We start from the raw sequence: 15,055 nt of genomic DNA, 5'->3' as shown, positions 1-15,055 counted from the left end.
TAAACCACACCCCCTTCTGGTATAATTTATTCGCCAATTGCGAATAATTTTTCCTTTTTTCCCTAATTTTCTTGGGGATCTGCTTCAGGATGGTTATTTCCCTGTCGTGGTATGTCAGTGCCTGCCCCCTTTGTACACCCAGAATTTCGTCTCTTGTGCTTTTTCTAAGAAATTTAATATGGACCTCCCTGGGTACATTGTGTGTTCTGGCATAAGCTGAATTCACTCTGTAAACCAGATCTATCTCCCATTCCATCTGTTGTTTTTCTTTATGTATGTATTCAGCTAGAATGTTAGTCATAATGTCCCTTATATTTTCCCCATCTGCTTCTATAACATTTTGAAATCTAAGATAAAAGGACATTCTCTCAAACTCTGTTTTCATTTGCTGGATATCAAGTTCCTTGTTCCCCCTCTGCACCGCTTCTACCCCTCCCCTCCCCTCCGCCACCCCACCCTCCACAAGGTCCAGTCTCTGTGAGTTCTTGTAGATTTGGACTTGATTCTCTTTAATTTCTTCCTTCATTTCCTTTAATTGTTTCTTGATTTCTTCCTGGCCCTGTAAAAGTTGCTGCAGCATTTGTTGCAAATCCATCTCTGTGCTCTTAGGTTGCATCAGATCTGTAATCTTTGACTGTGTGGCAGGACTGGATGTTGCAGATGTCGGTGCAGAAGTAGCAAAGCCAGGTTTTCCAGGGGGTGGTCTTTTTGGAGACATAGTTTATAAAGTAGAGAGATCAGTCAATATAGAGAATGGACAACTGGAGAAGTAGAGCAGAGTCCAGTCTCTTCTTGAAAGCTTCCAGGGATGAAGCTCCTATGACTTCTGAAGGCAACTTCTCTTCCATGGGTGGATTGTTCTCCCTGTCAGAAAATTCCTCCTTATTTCCAGGTTGAATCTCTCCTTGTCTCCAGTTTCCATACATTGTTCCTTCTCTGGCCTTGGAGAATAGCTTGACTCCCTTCCTCCTCTCTGTGGCAGCCCCTCAAATATTGGAAGATTGCTCTCCTGTCTCCCCTGGTCCTTCTCTTCCCTAGATAAGCAGGGAAGCACAGAAACAAAGATCATCTTTGCCATAAAATTAAGGGTAGAAGGTGCCCAGTGGGTTATATACCCCACGTACCCAGCCCATGAGAAAATCTATTACTTGGGGCATTTGCAATGAATAAAATGGAGAAGAGTCCTTTGAAATTAGAATTGTAGTTTTCAAAAACGTTGGTTGTTCTAAAGGAAACACATTCAGCAGTTCGATCCTCACTGAGGTCGACTCAGCCTTCCGTCCTTCCGAGGTGGGTAAAATGAGTACCCAGATTGTTGGGGGCAAGAGGCTGGCTCCGTAAACTGCTTAGAGAGGGTTAAACATTGTTCACATTGTAAAACATGGTGAATTCCTCCCTCATTCCTGTTTTCTTCTACCTAATTCCTCTCTATTTTTTCCTTCCTTCCTTCCTTCTTTTTCTTCCCCAATTCCTCCTCCATTCCTGTTTTCTTTTACCTAATTCCTCCCTATTCTTCCTCCCTCCCTCCCCTCCTTCTTTCCTTTTCTCCCCCCAAGTCCTCCCTCATTCCTGTTTTCTCCTACCTAATTCCTCCCTATTCTTCTTGCCTTCCTTCTTCCCTCCCTCCCTCCCTCCCTCCCTCCCTCCCTCCCTTCCTTCCTTCCTTCCTTCCTTCCTTCCTTCCTTCCTTCCTAAGATTTAGAGGCTGCACTGAAGTTAGTTTTGCAGCCAAATGAGCTTAGTGCTCCTGGATCTTCCTTGGCCTCAACAGATAATAAATAAGCCCTTTACTCTGAAGCCTAACAGATGCTCTGGAGAACTTCTGTTGGGCTTCCTGCAGGCAGAAGAATCCTGGCCAGGTGCCGGATATCCATATGGACACTTCTTAGTTATCTTTGAGAAACTGGATTGGTCTTGCTAGCGGGTGGGGCGGGGTGGGGGCTGCCTCCGTGGTCTCTTTGCGACTGAACAGAAGTATGGTGGGTGTCCTCCTCTCTAATGTTCCGTCCCTGAGTTAAATATAGCCCCCTCTCCCCTACGGCTGGTGCCCAACCCTTCCCCCTCCTTAAATGCTAGTAGTTGAGGAAGGCAATGGCTTGATTGTTTATTCGGCAAGAGGAGGGGAATGCCAAATCCCCAGAGTGGGAAAGGAAGGGAGGAGAAGGGAGCATTTGAGGATCCCCCATAATGCCCTTCTTCTCGGAAATTTTATTTGGAAAAAATGACACAGAGCTTGGTCTTTTTTTTTTTTTTTTTTGGAGCCAATCCCGAGAAGTTTTATACCCAAATATATTTCATTCTTTATTCTATTTCCATCGTCCTTTAAAATATCACTGGGAATCCAATGTTGAATGAGAGAATTAGTGTCTCCGCTAGATCACTGACGGTCAAGCTGCAACTAAGTGAATCAATTAAAATGAGCAAACTTCCTCCCACCCCCAAATAAGTTACCTAGACCCAATCCACATATCAAAGGATAAAGTCCGGAAACAGAGAGTTAATTAAAGTATGTCTCCCAGAGGAACTGCATGTTCACAAGAATAAATACACACACACACACACACACCCCTCAAATGTCACCCTCTCGCTAAAGACAAATTGTTTTTCTTTTAGGAATAAATATTTATTCTTTCCTCACAGCTCTCTGCACCTCATTTTTATTTATTCTTGCTCAGCCCACTGTTCCTCTACAAGAGTTTCTCTCCTCTGCCGGTATTCTTCCACAATGGCTCATTCCTTTTCTCTATCGCCCCACTGCTGGGCAATATTCTCAACCAGAAGCAAAGGGTGAGTTTTTTCCTAAGGGAAAAATGCCCATTTTACCAACCTCGCAAAGATGGAAGGCTCAGTCAACGTTGAGCTGGTGAGGATGGAACTATCGAACTGCTAGCAGTTGGCAGTCAGCAGAAGCAGCCTGCAGTACTGCATTCTCACCAGTGTTGGCGCCCCACCTCTTACATGCTCTTACTTGATGATCACGTGTCCTTTTTTTCAGTGCCATTGTCAAATTGGGTGTATAATGAACTCGTTGAGATGTTAAAAAAACGTGTGTGAAACTTTGGAGGGCAAGGATAAGCTAGGCATTTAGAGGGAGCACTCAGACCATAGGAAATAGGAGAGAAGAGAGTAAAACAGTTCACTCAATGAACTGTAGTAAGTCGAGGACTTGTGTAAAACGGGGGATGCTGGGATTGGCCGTCATAGCTATGGCAGAAGATTGGGAGTAGCGGGTGATCGCCAACGGAAAAAGCATCCACAGTGCGATGAGGCTGCAATACAAACCTAGTCAATAGATGAAGAGATGATTTTTTCCATCTTGCAAGAAGCAATTCTTCTGCATCGTTCAGACCTCACACTGAATGCTGGATCCATTTCTGGGCACTGCATTTTAAGAAGACCTGAACGAAAATACAATAGACTGACATTGTGTTAATTTTTATTCTGGTAGTTTAGGAGGAATCGTTCTTACTGTTTTGTAGGGTGCCCAGGGTTGTTACAATATTGGCAGTTACACTATATTGCCAAAAGTATTCGCTCACCCATCCACATAATCAGAGGCAGTTGTGAGCGAATACTTTTGGCAATATAGTGTATGTAAGTCTCTCAAATAAAGACACTTGTAAATGAGCCATAGGGGAAGATAGTGAGGGCCACCAGGGGATTGGCTGTTGAGATTGAAGGAATTCACAATGGTTTTCCAAAAAAAAGTTACCCATTAGCTTGGAGGGAAGCTGCCCTATGCCCTATGCCCTCAGTAAGTCACTTTGCTTAAAGGCCCAGCTAGAGAATGTTGATGATCTGATTGGCAGGTGATACTTTGGAAGAGGACTGGATAAAATATAACAGGGAGAATGTAAAGTCCTTTCCTTGAGAAAGGAAAAAGAATAGAAGGAACAAGGCTGGTCTAGGGAAGAGAAGGACCAGGGGAGACAGGAGAGCATCTTCCAATATTTGAGGGGCTGCCACAGAGAGGAGGAAGGGGGTCAAGCTATTTTCTAAAGGCCAGAGAAGGAATAATGGATGGAAACTGACCAAGGAGAGATTCAACCTGGAAATAAGGAGGAATTTCCTGACAGGGAGAACCATCAACCCATGGGACAGAAGTTGCCTTCAGAAGTTGTGGGAGCTTCATCCTTGGAAGCTTTCAAGAAGAGACTGGACTGCCCTCAGTCAGAACTGGTGCAGGGTCTCCTGCTTGGGCGGGGGGTTGGACTAGATGACCTCCAAGGTCTCTTCCAACTCTGTTAATCAGTATAGGATGGGAGTGAGCTGGCTTGGCAGAGATACACCTGAAAACCTCTGTGTGTTCTTGTGATGCATAAATCCAGCATCAACCAGCAGTACGATGCAAGTACCCAAATGGAGTCACATGTAATGGCCATGCAAAATAACCGGTGAAGGAATTATCTACTCCGCTTTAGCCAGACCTCACCTGGAATAGGGTACAGCCGTGATTCTTAACCTTAGCAACCTTTAAGAGGTCTGGACTTCCACTCCCAGAATTCCTCAGCCAGCTTAGCTCCAGGGGTTCAGGTGACATCCACTTGGGTGGGCAATGAAGTTGCGGGGGGGGGGGGGCATTATTGATTTATTCATTTGTTTTTTTTTGTTTGTCGAACATGTATAAGATAACCGATATAAGTATAAACACGGACATAAACACAGGAAATGGGTACAAATAAATGGGGACAGTAGGGATGGAAGACACGCTGGTGCGCTTATGCACGCCCCCTTTACGGACCTCTTAGGAACGGGGTGAGATCCACAGTGGACAGTTTGAGGTTGAAGCTGTGGGGGGGTTGAGGATGTAACAACGGAGTCAAGTAGCGCATTCCAGGCGTTGACCACTCTGTGGCTGAAGTCGTATTTTCTGCAGTTGAGTTTGGAGCGGTTTACCTTGAGTTTGCATCTATTGTTTGCCCGTGTGTGTTATTGTGGTTGATGCTGAAGAAGTCATTGAAAAGTAGGACGTTGTAGCAGACAATTTTTTGTACTAAGCTTAGGTCAGACCGTAGGTGGCGTAGTTCCAGGTTGCCCAAGGCCAACATTTCGATTCTAGTGGTGTAAGGGAGGGAAGAAGAAGGATAGCAATGGCCCTTAGACTCATATACCGCTTCACACTGCTTCACAGCCCTCTCTAAGCGATTTACAGAGTCAGCCTCTTGCCCCCCTCCCCTCAACCATCTGGGTCCTCATTTTACCCGCCTCGGAAGGATGGAAGGCTGAGTCAACCTTGAGCCGGTCAGGATCGAACTGCTGTCAGTGGGCAGAGTTAGCCTGCAATCCTGCATTCTAACAGGAAGGAAGGAAGGAAGGAAGGAAGGAAGGAAGGAAGGAAGGAAGGAAGGAAGGAAGGAAGGAAGGAAGGAAGGAATAGCTCTTAGACTTATATAGTGCTTCGCACTGCTTTTACAGACCTCTCTAAGTGGTTTACAGAGTCAGCCTCTTGCCCCCAACAATCTGGCTCCTCATTTTACCCACCTCGGAAGGACGGAAGGCTGAGTCAACCTTGGGATTTGAACTGCCGACCTACAGCTAGCAGTCAGCTGAAGTAGCCTGCAGTACTGCACTTTACCCACTACGCCACCTCGGCTCCCGTTCTATAAAAAACAGAAAAGCATGAAAACAAAACTTCAAAGGGACAAGGAATGTTGAAAATTGCTTCAAAGGTAGGGCAAAGGTTTCCTCTGCGGTGAGACCAGCCCCATGGCTCTGGGCACATCTGGGGAGGGGCGCATAGGACAACCCGCCGTAGCCAACTCCCCATGGGACAAAGTCAACACGACAAAATGTGAATCTGCCACTGTGTTTTTCTACATTTATTTGACTGCCTGCAGTTCGGCAGTTCAGATCTCACCAGGCTGAAGGTTGACTCAGCCTTCCGTCCTTGCGAGGTGGGTAAAATGAGGACCCAGATGGTTGCGGGAAATGTGCTGATTCTGTAAACCACTTAGAGAAGGCTGGAAAAAACTGTGAAGCGGTATATAAATCTAGACATTATTGCTATTTTTCCTTCCTTCCTTCCTTCCTTCCTTCCTTCCTTCCTTCCTTCCTTCCTTCCTTCCTTCCTTCCTATCTTCTGTCCTTCCTTCCTTCCTCCCTCCCACCCTCCCTCTCTTCCTTCTCATTCTCCTTCCTGGTGGCACAGTGGTGAGAATGCAGCATTTCAGTCTAACTCTGCCCATTGCCAGCAGTTCGATCCTGACCGGCTCAAGGTTGGCTCAGCCTTCCGTCCTTCCGAGGTGGGTAAAATGAGGACCCAGATTGTTGGGGGCAGAAGGCTGACTCTGTAAACCGCTTAGAGAGGGCTGGAAAACACTGTAAAGCGGTATATAAGTCTACGTGCTATTGCCCTTCCTTCCTTCCTGTTAGAATGCAGGATTGCAGGCTAACTCTGCCCATTGCCAGCAGTTCGATCCTGTTCGGCTCAAGGTTGACTCAGCCTTCCATCCTTCCAAGGTGGCTAAACTGAGGACTCAGATTGTTGGGGGGCCAAGAGGCTGACTCTGTAAACCGCTTAGAGAGGGCTGGAAAACATCGTAAAGCGGGATATAAGTCTTAATTGCTAGTGCTAGTGCTATTCTTTCCATTTTGGTGTATGGAAATCACGGTGAAGGAACAGTGACAGGTAATATACATTGCGTTGAGTTATCCTGCTTGGAATTCTCCCATGGCGAGTTGGCTGCGGTGAGACGGCCACGCCTGGTTGGCCACGGTACAATAGCCGTGGTGAGTTGGCTGCGGTGTGATCAGTGGTGGGTTGCAGGCGGTATGCCCCGGTACGGGCATACCAGAGCCTGCCTGGAGCACCAGATACCGCTCCGGTACGGTTCTCCGGAGGGCCCACCTGCCCGCCCAAGCTCCTTACCAATCTTTTAAGTCTTTAACGCTTCCACACACATGCATGGAGCAGCTGGAGCATTGCGGAGGCTCGTGGAGGCGCTAAGATGCATGCGTGCATCCATGGGGACACCGCCGGGCCCGTTCCAACCGTACCAATTAGAACAGGATACGGAACCCACCACTGGGCAAGACGTCCCATTCCGATCTGTGAGCCCCAGGCAAGACTCCGGAGCCACGTTTTTCTGCCTTTCCAGGAAGCCAAGAGAGTAAGAATGTAATATTTCGATTCGATTTGTCCCCTTTGGCTCTAACTTTGGCTCCTTTACTTTTCAGCCCCCCCCTTCCCTTTTTTTTTCTATTTAAAGCCGTAAATCTGAGCACAAGATACTCTGATAAGAGCTAATGGGTACGTGACCTTGATGTGGATTTAAAAAGGAGGAGCAGGAGGAGGGGGGAACTCAGCCAAAGACCCCAGGCCTGTAACAGCTGCTAGAAGAAACCACTGGTGCGGCTTGACCTCAGTCAATGATAGTCCTGGAAACTCAATGAGAAGGAAATTCCCATTGCACGAATGGCCACAGCCTTTGCAGTGGGGAGAGCCCTGTGGGGTGGACTGGAGATTTTGATCTCGCACCACCTACCCTGTTTCCCTGGAATTAAGACCTCCCCGGATGACAAGCCCAAGTGGGCTTTTGAGCACATGCGCTAAAATAAACCCGCCCCGAAAACATTGCAACACAGCCGCGAGGTGACCACGCTCACTGCCTCCTGCACCCCAAAAATAATAAGACCTCCCCGAAAATAAGGCCAAGGGCTTATTTCAGGGGTGAAAAGAAAATAAGACCCTGTCTTATTTTTGGAGAAACACGGTCGCCGTATGGAAAGTCCAGTTGCTTTTCCGGGCGGAGAAGTTCCCGTCTCTTCCTGCTCGCTCCAGTTTGCCCTAATTTGGGAAATAATAGCGAGGCGGGAAGCCAAGAAACGTTGGCCTCACCATCTGAACAATTTCCAGGAAATGTTGAACTCCGGTAAGTTGTGATGCTTCCTCCACAAGTGGCAAGTCGACCAGCGGTGCTTGAGGAGGTGCGTCAATTGTTTGTTGTGGGTGAAGATTACAATTGCTTTTTAGGTATTTGGGGAAATTCTAGCTTGTTTTATGCCTGTGAAGATTCTCAGTTATCCATAAGTCATAATCTGTTTTCCCGAAAATAAGACCTAACCAGAAAAATTAAGTCCTAGCATGATTTTTCAGGTTGCGTGTAATATAAGCCCTACTCCCCGAAATAAGCCCCAGTTAAGATTGCCAGCCAGACGGATGCATTTAGTACCGTATTTCCCCGAAAATAAGACCTAACCAGAAAATAAGTCCCTAGCACGATTTTTCAGGTTGCTCGTAATATAAGCCCTACAGTTCATATTGCGTTTGTGAAGGACGTGTGTCTGAGCTTGTTAGCCTAGCAATGTGCTACCTATAGTTTTCTAAGACGCCTGAAAATCCCTCTCCTCAATTCTGAAGGCCCTGGTCTCATATCTGCAGGGTTTGCAACTCCAAAAATCTTTTCAAAGTCATCAGACCTAGTTAGAACTTGAATGGAAAACTACCAGGTAATCCCACGGCTATCGGTTAGACTGGGGATATTCCACGTAGCATTTCCAAGAAAATAGCACGGATGCGTCCATGCGTTTTAGTATTATTTAAATGTCACCCGAAAATGGTATTTGTTTACCTTCCCATGTGATTATTGGTGGCATTCTCAGAGGATGGAAACAATAGTGGTTTGCAGATGTGTCTGCTCATCCAGAAAAAAAAGACGAAGGGAAGCTGGGATGGTAGGAATATATTGTGCCATTTTGGTTCCTCGTTATAGAATGAAGAAGGATAGCAGCCATCCTACAGTGATGGCTATGATGGGCTTTAAAAATACCACTTGTGCCCACTAGCTTTAAAGGGAAGCCACACTGGTGAACAGACCAATCCACTCTTTTGTAGTTGTTAGTTGTGAAGTTGTGTCCAACCCATCGCAACCCCATGGACCACGTCCTCTACCATCCTCTGGAGTCCATTGAAGCTCAAACCGGCTGTTTTGGTGACTCCATCCAGCCGCCACCTTCTCTGCCATCCCCTTCTTCTTCTTCTTTTGCCCTCCGTTGTTCCCAGCATGAGGCTCTTCTCCAGGGAGTCCTTCTTCCTTCTCATCAGGTGGCCAAAGTCTTTGAGTTTCCTCTTCAGGATCTGGCCTTCTAAAGAGCAGCCAGGGTTGATCTCCTCTAGGACTGACCGGTTGGATGGCCTTGCAGTCCAAGGGACTCAATGCAGGAGTCTTCTCCAGCCCCAGAGTTCAAAGGTCTCCATTCTTCAGCCTTCCTTATGGTCCAACCTTCACAGCCATCCATTGCAACTAGGAAAACCACAGCCTTGGCTAGACGCACTTTTGATTGGCAATCCTCTCTATATAGCCCAATTGTCTCAGCATCTGACAAACATTGAATCCAGAAATGAAGAAAAATTCATTTTTTAAAAACCTATTTAGTATTTAGGTTAGAAGACCATGAAGAAAATCCCAGCCATGGAATCTGAGAAGAAAAACGCATTGATCCATATTGATAATCTCAGAATCTGGCCTTGGGCGAGTAGCCACCACGACTTTCCGTTCCGTTCCTCTTCGTGCCAAGAGCTCAAAAGATACGCTTGCTTTGTAGGGTCGTTTAGCTTGAGAAGCCGTAGCTGGCGGGCTGAGGATTTGAACCCAGAGCTCATTTGCTTAACCCCCGACCCCACGAGGACGGGCCACGCATCCTCTTTCACAAAGTAAGACTGTGACCTCGAGAGTTGCTGGGGGTGGTGGATGCGGGTTCCTTGCATCTTGCTTCTAAGGAAGCAAACAGTGAAAGTGTGGCGTGCGATGATTGCTTCCCTCTGGCTGCTAAGACGCTCGGCAAGTGTGTGTCTGGGTGTGTTTGTGCGCCTCTGTCCTGGGCAGCTGTGGAAGAGCGTTCCTTGGCTGTGCAGCAGGGTGCCATGAATCACACGGCTGCTTTGAAGATCTGGAGCTGGGCTGCCTTTTGCATTTCTGCATCTCCCTCCTTGTGCTGCTACTGAGCTGCTCTTCCCCTGCCTTGCAGAGGCTGCTCCGAGTAGGAGCATCACTTGCAACGTGGAAACTCCACTGGGTCCCCTCCAACCTCTTGTGTTCTGATGCAATCTGCTCTACTTCTGGAACAGGACAGCCCTTGTTTGCCTCTCTCTTTACTAGGTGGTGTAAGAACAGGGGGGTTCTCCCCTCCTCCTCCTCCTCCTCCTCTGTGTCTGAGAGGAGGAGCAAAGCAGTTTGAATAATCCAACTTTTAGTTTTGAGCATGGCTAGTTAACTTCCTGCTTTGTGAGTTGGCCGTGTACAAAGGAAGGGCAAGCGTGGAAGGGGTCTTTCTCTCCTTTTTCTCTCTCTCTTTCGCTCGGTTTTTTTCAAGGAGGGACGACTTCATTCATCCACTCCTCCCTGCTATTTTCCTCCCGGTTTTTCTGTTTTTTTTTCTTTTATTTTGTTCTTTGGATGCTCCAAACTCCTCCTGCCATCCTAAACTAGCGGGAGACCCAACCCGATCCTTCCCAAGATTGTGGATTATGTCTCGGATAGAATCTTTGGCCAGATCTAAAACCGATCGGAAGAAAGAAAACATCTTGAAGGTTGGTTCCGCTTCTCATGTTGTTGTTGTTGTTGTTGTTTTTGGGGGGGTGTCTTTGTTTTAAGGACCTAAGGGAAGAGAAGCCCAGCTCTGGAGGACTTGTGAATTGTGGCGTAGACTTTCTTGGGGGGGATTTGGAAGCAACTGTGGATTGGATGCTTGCTTCTGGACTTTCCATTAAGCGCGTGTTCTTTCGGGGGTGGGGGGAAAGATCATCGGAAGGGAGGGTGGCTACGGCTTTCCAGACTGCAAAAAAAAAAAGCTTTTGTGGCTCCCCCCCCCCTCCTTCAGCCTTGCAAATGTGTAGATTCTTGGAGAAGTTTTATGAATTCATATCTCATGTGATTTGGGAGGGGGGAGTTGTTGGGGGGCTAGTTCCACTTAAGAGCCAGATTTTTATTATTCTTATTCTTATTGCGATTATTATCCTCTTCCTCCTCCTCCTCCTCGCTATTATTATCCTTATCCGTCTTATTATTCTTATTCTTATTATTCCCCCACACCTCCCCAGCCAAGGATCCTAATTTGGGACGGAAGCTCAAAATAAATGCGAGAGGGGCGAACGCAACAAGCCTGCTTGATTGAATCGGTGGAAAATTTTGCAGGTTGTTCAAAACGCCATGGGATCTCCCCCCCCCTTGAGCTGGATCACCGAAGCCCCCCCCTTGCCCCCACCCCTACCCCTACCCATCATCTGAAAATAAAACGAGTGTCTTTTGTGCCTTGCCCATCAGTCTCTCTCTCTCTCTTTCTCCTCTTGGGTAGCCGCCAAGACACAAATAGACGGATTTCGAAAACGGCTCCTCTCTCTCTCGCTCTCTTCCATGTGGTGCTGAAATCACCCTATAATTTTATTTTGCATTTTGAAAGCAAGGGCCTCTTCCCCTCCCATCCCCCCCTCCACCCCCCTGCTTCTGGTTTCACATCTTGCCTTGCCAGATGTCCCTTTCTTTGAAAGGGTTGCCCCAATTCCCCCAAACAATGGCGTTGTCTGTCGTTAGGCTATCAAAGGATGCCCCTCGCATGGGGGGGGGGGGAGAGTCGCGAAGGGAGCCCCGCAATTGTGCAAAACAGATCCCAGGTTTCCGGTTGGCCTCTTCCTCATTTGACTGTCTCTCTTTCGAGAGCCGGCTTGCGCCTCCTTTGTCAGTCAAGCCATCTTAACGGGCCGACATTGAAACAGATCCTGGTTTGTGCCGCTCAGCCCCTTCCCGCGTGGGACAAGGCAACTGCTGTCTTAACATTGGGCGTGCCGCTTTTAACCTGGAGGCCTTCCAGAAGCGAGCGGTGGAGGGTCTCCCCACCTGTTGGCACATGGGCCCGTGTGTGTGTGTGTGTGTGTGCGCGCACATTCCGAGATTTGGAAGGGGGGAGGTGTAACTCGTGGCCTTTCCCCAGCATCATGTGCTCCAGAGGGAGGCCTTGTGCGGTGGCCCATGCGGGCTGCTTTGTAGTCCCCAGGCTGCGTATCATTTTAGACTGCAATGCTTTTCCGAAATGGAGTAGTAGGTACAGGGAACACTTTCGGAAGTCGCTGCTCCTGGCCCAATGTACCTCTTAACCTCTGTGGTGAAGAGAAAATGAAGGGGGGGAGGGAACCGCATGGGCTGTCTTCAAAACCCTGCAGGCAGTGCTCAAATGATAAGAATAATCAGAATAGAGCTGGAAGGGACCTTGGAGGTCTTCTAGTCCAACCCCTTGCTCAAGCAGGAGATTCTATATCAGCTCAAGTGAATAACAGAGTAACAGAGTTGGAAGGGACCTTGGAGGTCTTCTAGTCCAACCCCTTGCTCAAGCAGGAGATTCTATATCAGCTCAAGTGAATAACAGAGTAACAGAGTTGGAAGGGACCTTGGAGGTCCTCTAGTCCAACCCCCTGCTCAAGAAGGAGAACCTAGACCATTTCAGGCAAGTGGCTCTACTTAAAAACCTCCATTGTTGGAGGCAAGTTGTTTTACTGCTTAATTGTCCTCCCTGTCTGGAAATTTCTCCTGAGTTCTAGGTTGCTTCTCTCCTTGATAAGTTTCAGTCAGAATACAACTGGAAGGAAGCCTGGAGGTCATCCAGTCCAACCCCTGCTCAAGCAGGAGACCCTGTACCAGTTCAGACAAATGGCTGTCCTGTATTTTCTTGAAAGCCTCCAGTGATGGCACACCGAGAACTTCTGGTGGCAAGCTGTCCCACTGGTTAATTGCCCTCACTGCTAGGAAGTTTCTCCTTAATCCCAGGTTACTTCTCCCCTTGATTAGTTCTTATGACTGCAATTGGGACAAGAATTTCTTTTGCTAAGCATGACGGTTGTTAAGTGAAGCATGCCTAAGGTTACAACCCTTTTACTACCACAGTTGTTAAGCGAATCGTAGGGTTGTTAAGCTTCTCTGGGAAGGTTGCAAGTGGCAGATCACGTGACCCTAGGATCCTGCAACGGTTGTAAATCCATCCCCTGGTCACATATTCCAATTTTGATCAGGTGATTGGAGATGGGGCAGCGGCCATAAGTGCGAGGACTGGTCCTAAATAACTTTTCAGTGTCGTTGTAACATTAAACGGTTGCTAAAGGACAGGTTAAAAGTTGTAGGTTACCTATACTAGAAGGTGAGCTATACATACAGTATACTATAAGATTAGTTTTGGAATACAACGGTTCATTTAGTGACCATTTAACGTTACAACGGCACTGAAAAAAGTGACGTTTTTCACGCTTGCAGAATTCCCCGTGATCAGACGCTTGGCAACTGACTCACATTTATGACGCTGTCAGTGTCCCCGGGTCACGTGATCCTCTTTTGCGACCTTCTGACCTTCTACAAAGTCAACGGGGGGAAACCAGATTCACTTCAACGACCGCGTGACCAACTTAACGGCAACGATTCGCTTAACCACCGTGGCAGGAAAGGTCGCAAAACGGGGCAAAACTCCCTTCCCAACAGTCCCACTTATCAAACAGAAATGCGGTCGTAAGTTGAGGACCACCTGTGTCATACTGCAGGGGTCACCAACCTTTCAGACCTCAGGGACCACGTAGATTCATAATTTTAAATCCCGCTAATGTCAATTTTTTAAAAAAGATCAATCGTATTTAGCGCAATATAAAAAAAAGGCAAGTAATTTTTCTGGGGACCACCAAAATTTCTTCTCGGGCTACCAGTTGGGGAGCACTGGTTGTAGCGGATCGTTTGGGAATGCCATTTTTCCTGCTACTTTTGTAAAGTTGGACTAACTCTTCTGTGTCAAAGTGGAATTTTGAATAGTTGTTGTTGTTTTTCCCAGCAGACTGGGACATTTGGAGAGTGGAGGGAAGAGAATCTATTCTCTTAGAACAGAAGGACGTACTGCGTCAATTCTTTGTTTTTTAAAGCATTGCCTTGGGGTAACCTTGTGAAATAGATAGATAGATAGATAGGTAGGTAGGTAGGTAGGTAGATTAGATAGATGGTAGATAGATAGATAGATAGATAGATAGATAGATAGATAGATAGATAGGGAGGTAGGTAGGTAGGGAGGGAGGGAGGGAGGGAGGTAGGGAGGTAGGTAGATTAGATAGATGATAGATAGATAGATAGATAGATAGATAGATAGATAGATAGATAGATAGATAGATTAGATAGATTAGATGATAGATAGATAGATAGATAGATAGATAGATAGATTAGACAGATAGATTAGATAGATAGATTAGATAGATAGATAGATAGATAGATAGATAGATAGATAGATAGATAGATTAGATAGATAGATTAGATAGATAGATAGATAGATAGATAGATTAGATAGATAGATAGATAGATAGATAGATTAGATAGATAGATTAGATAGATAGATTAGATAGATAGATAGATAGATTAGATAGATAGATTAGATGATAGATAGATAGATAGATAGATAGATAGATAGATAGATTAGATAGATAGATAGATAGATAGATAGATAGATAGATAGATAGATTAGATAGATAGATTAGATGATAGATAGATAGATAGATAGATAGATAGATAGATTAGACAGATAGATTAGATAGATAGATTAGATAGATAGATAGATAGATAGATAGATAGATTAGATAGATAGATTAGATAGATAGATAGATAGATAGATTAGATAGATAGATAGATTAGATAGATAGATAGATAGATAGATAGATAGATAGATAGATAGATTAGATAGATAGATTAGATAGATAGATTAGATAGATAGATAGATAGATTAGATAGATAGATTAGATGATAGATAGATAGATAGATAGATAGATAGATAGATAGATAGATTAGATAGATAGATTAGATAGATAGATTAGATGATAGATAGATAGATAGATAGATAGATAGATAGATAGATAGATAGATAGATAGATTAGATAGATAGATTAGATGATAGATAGATAGATAGATAGATAGATAGATTAGATAGATAGATTAGATAGATAGATAGATAGATAGATAGATAGATAGATAGATTAGATAGAGAGAGAGAGAGAGAGAGAGAGAGAGAGAGAGAGAGAGAGAGAGAGAGAGAGAGAGAGAGAGAGACG

The 15,055-nt window shown here is 45.9% G+C and overlaps 2 protein-coding genes across 8 annotated transcripts in view; one reads left to right on the top strand and one right to left on the bottom strand.

Moving 5' to 3' along the window:
• The window catches only part of LOC309400166 (uncharacterized protein), a 189,538-nt gene that overhangs the window by 12,783 nt on the left and 161,700 nt on the right, over positions 1–15,055 (bottom strand). The window lies entirely within an intron of this gene.
• The window catches only part of ARHGEF2 (Rho/Rac guanine nucleotide exchange factor 2), a 164,697-nt gene that overhangs the window by 74,426 nt on the left and 75,216 nt on the right, over positions 1–15,055 (top strand). Inside the window, exon 1 of one of the 7 annotated variants that reach the window (XM_081968508.1) lies at positions 10,075–10,528. The exons of the other annotated variants lie outside the window; for them this stretch is intronic. Within the exon in view, the coding sequence (XP_081824634.1) occupies positions 10,466–10,528 (63 nt within the window). The 5' untranslated portion in view covers positions 10,075–10,465. Of the gene's footprint in view, positions 1–10,074; positions 10,529–15,055 lie in introns of those variants that run through there. 7 annotated transcript variants of the gene reach the window in all.

The sequence above is a fragment of the Natrix helvetica genome, assembly GCF_964273705.1.
Source record: "Natrix helvetica genome assembly, chromosome: 16".
In the NCBI taxonomy this organism is placed as follows: domain Eukaryota; kingdom Metazoa; phylum Chordata; class Lepidosauria; order Squamata; family Natricidae; genus Natrix; species Natrix helvetica.
Note: the sequence above shows the minus strand (reverse complement) of the source record. Positions and strands in the feature narration are given on the sequence as shown.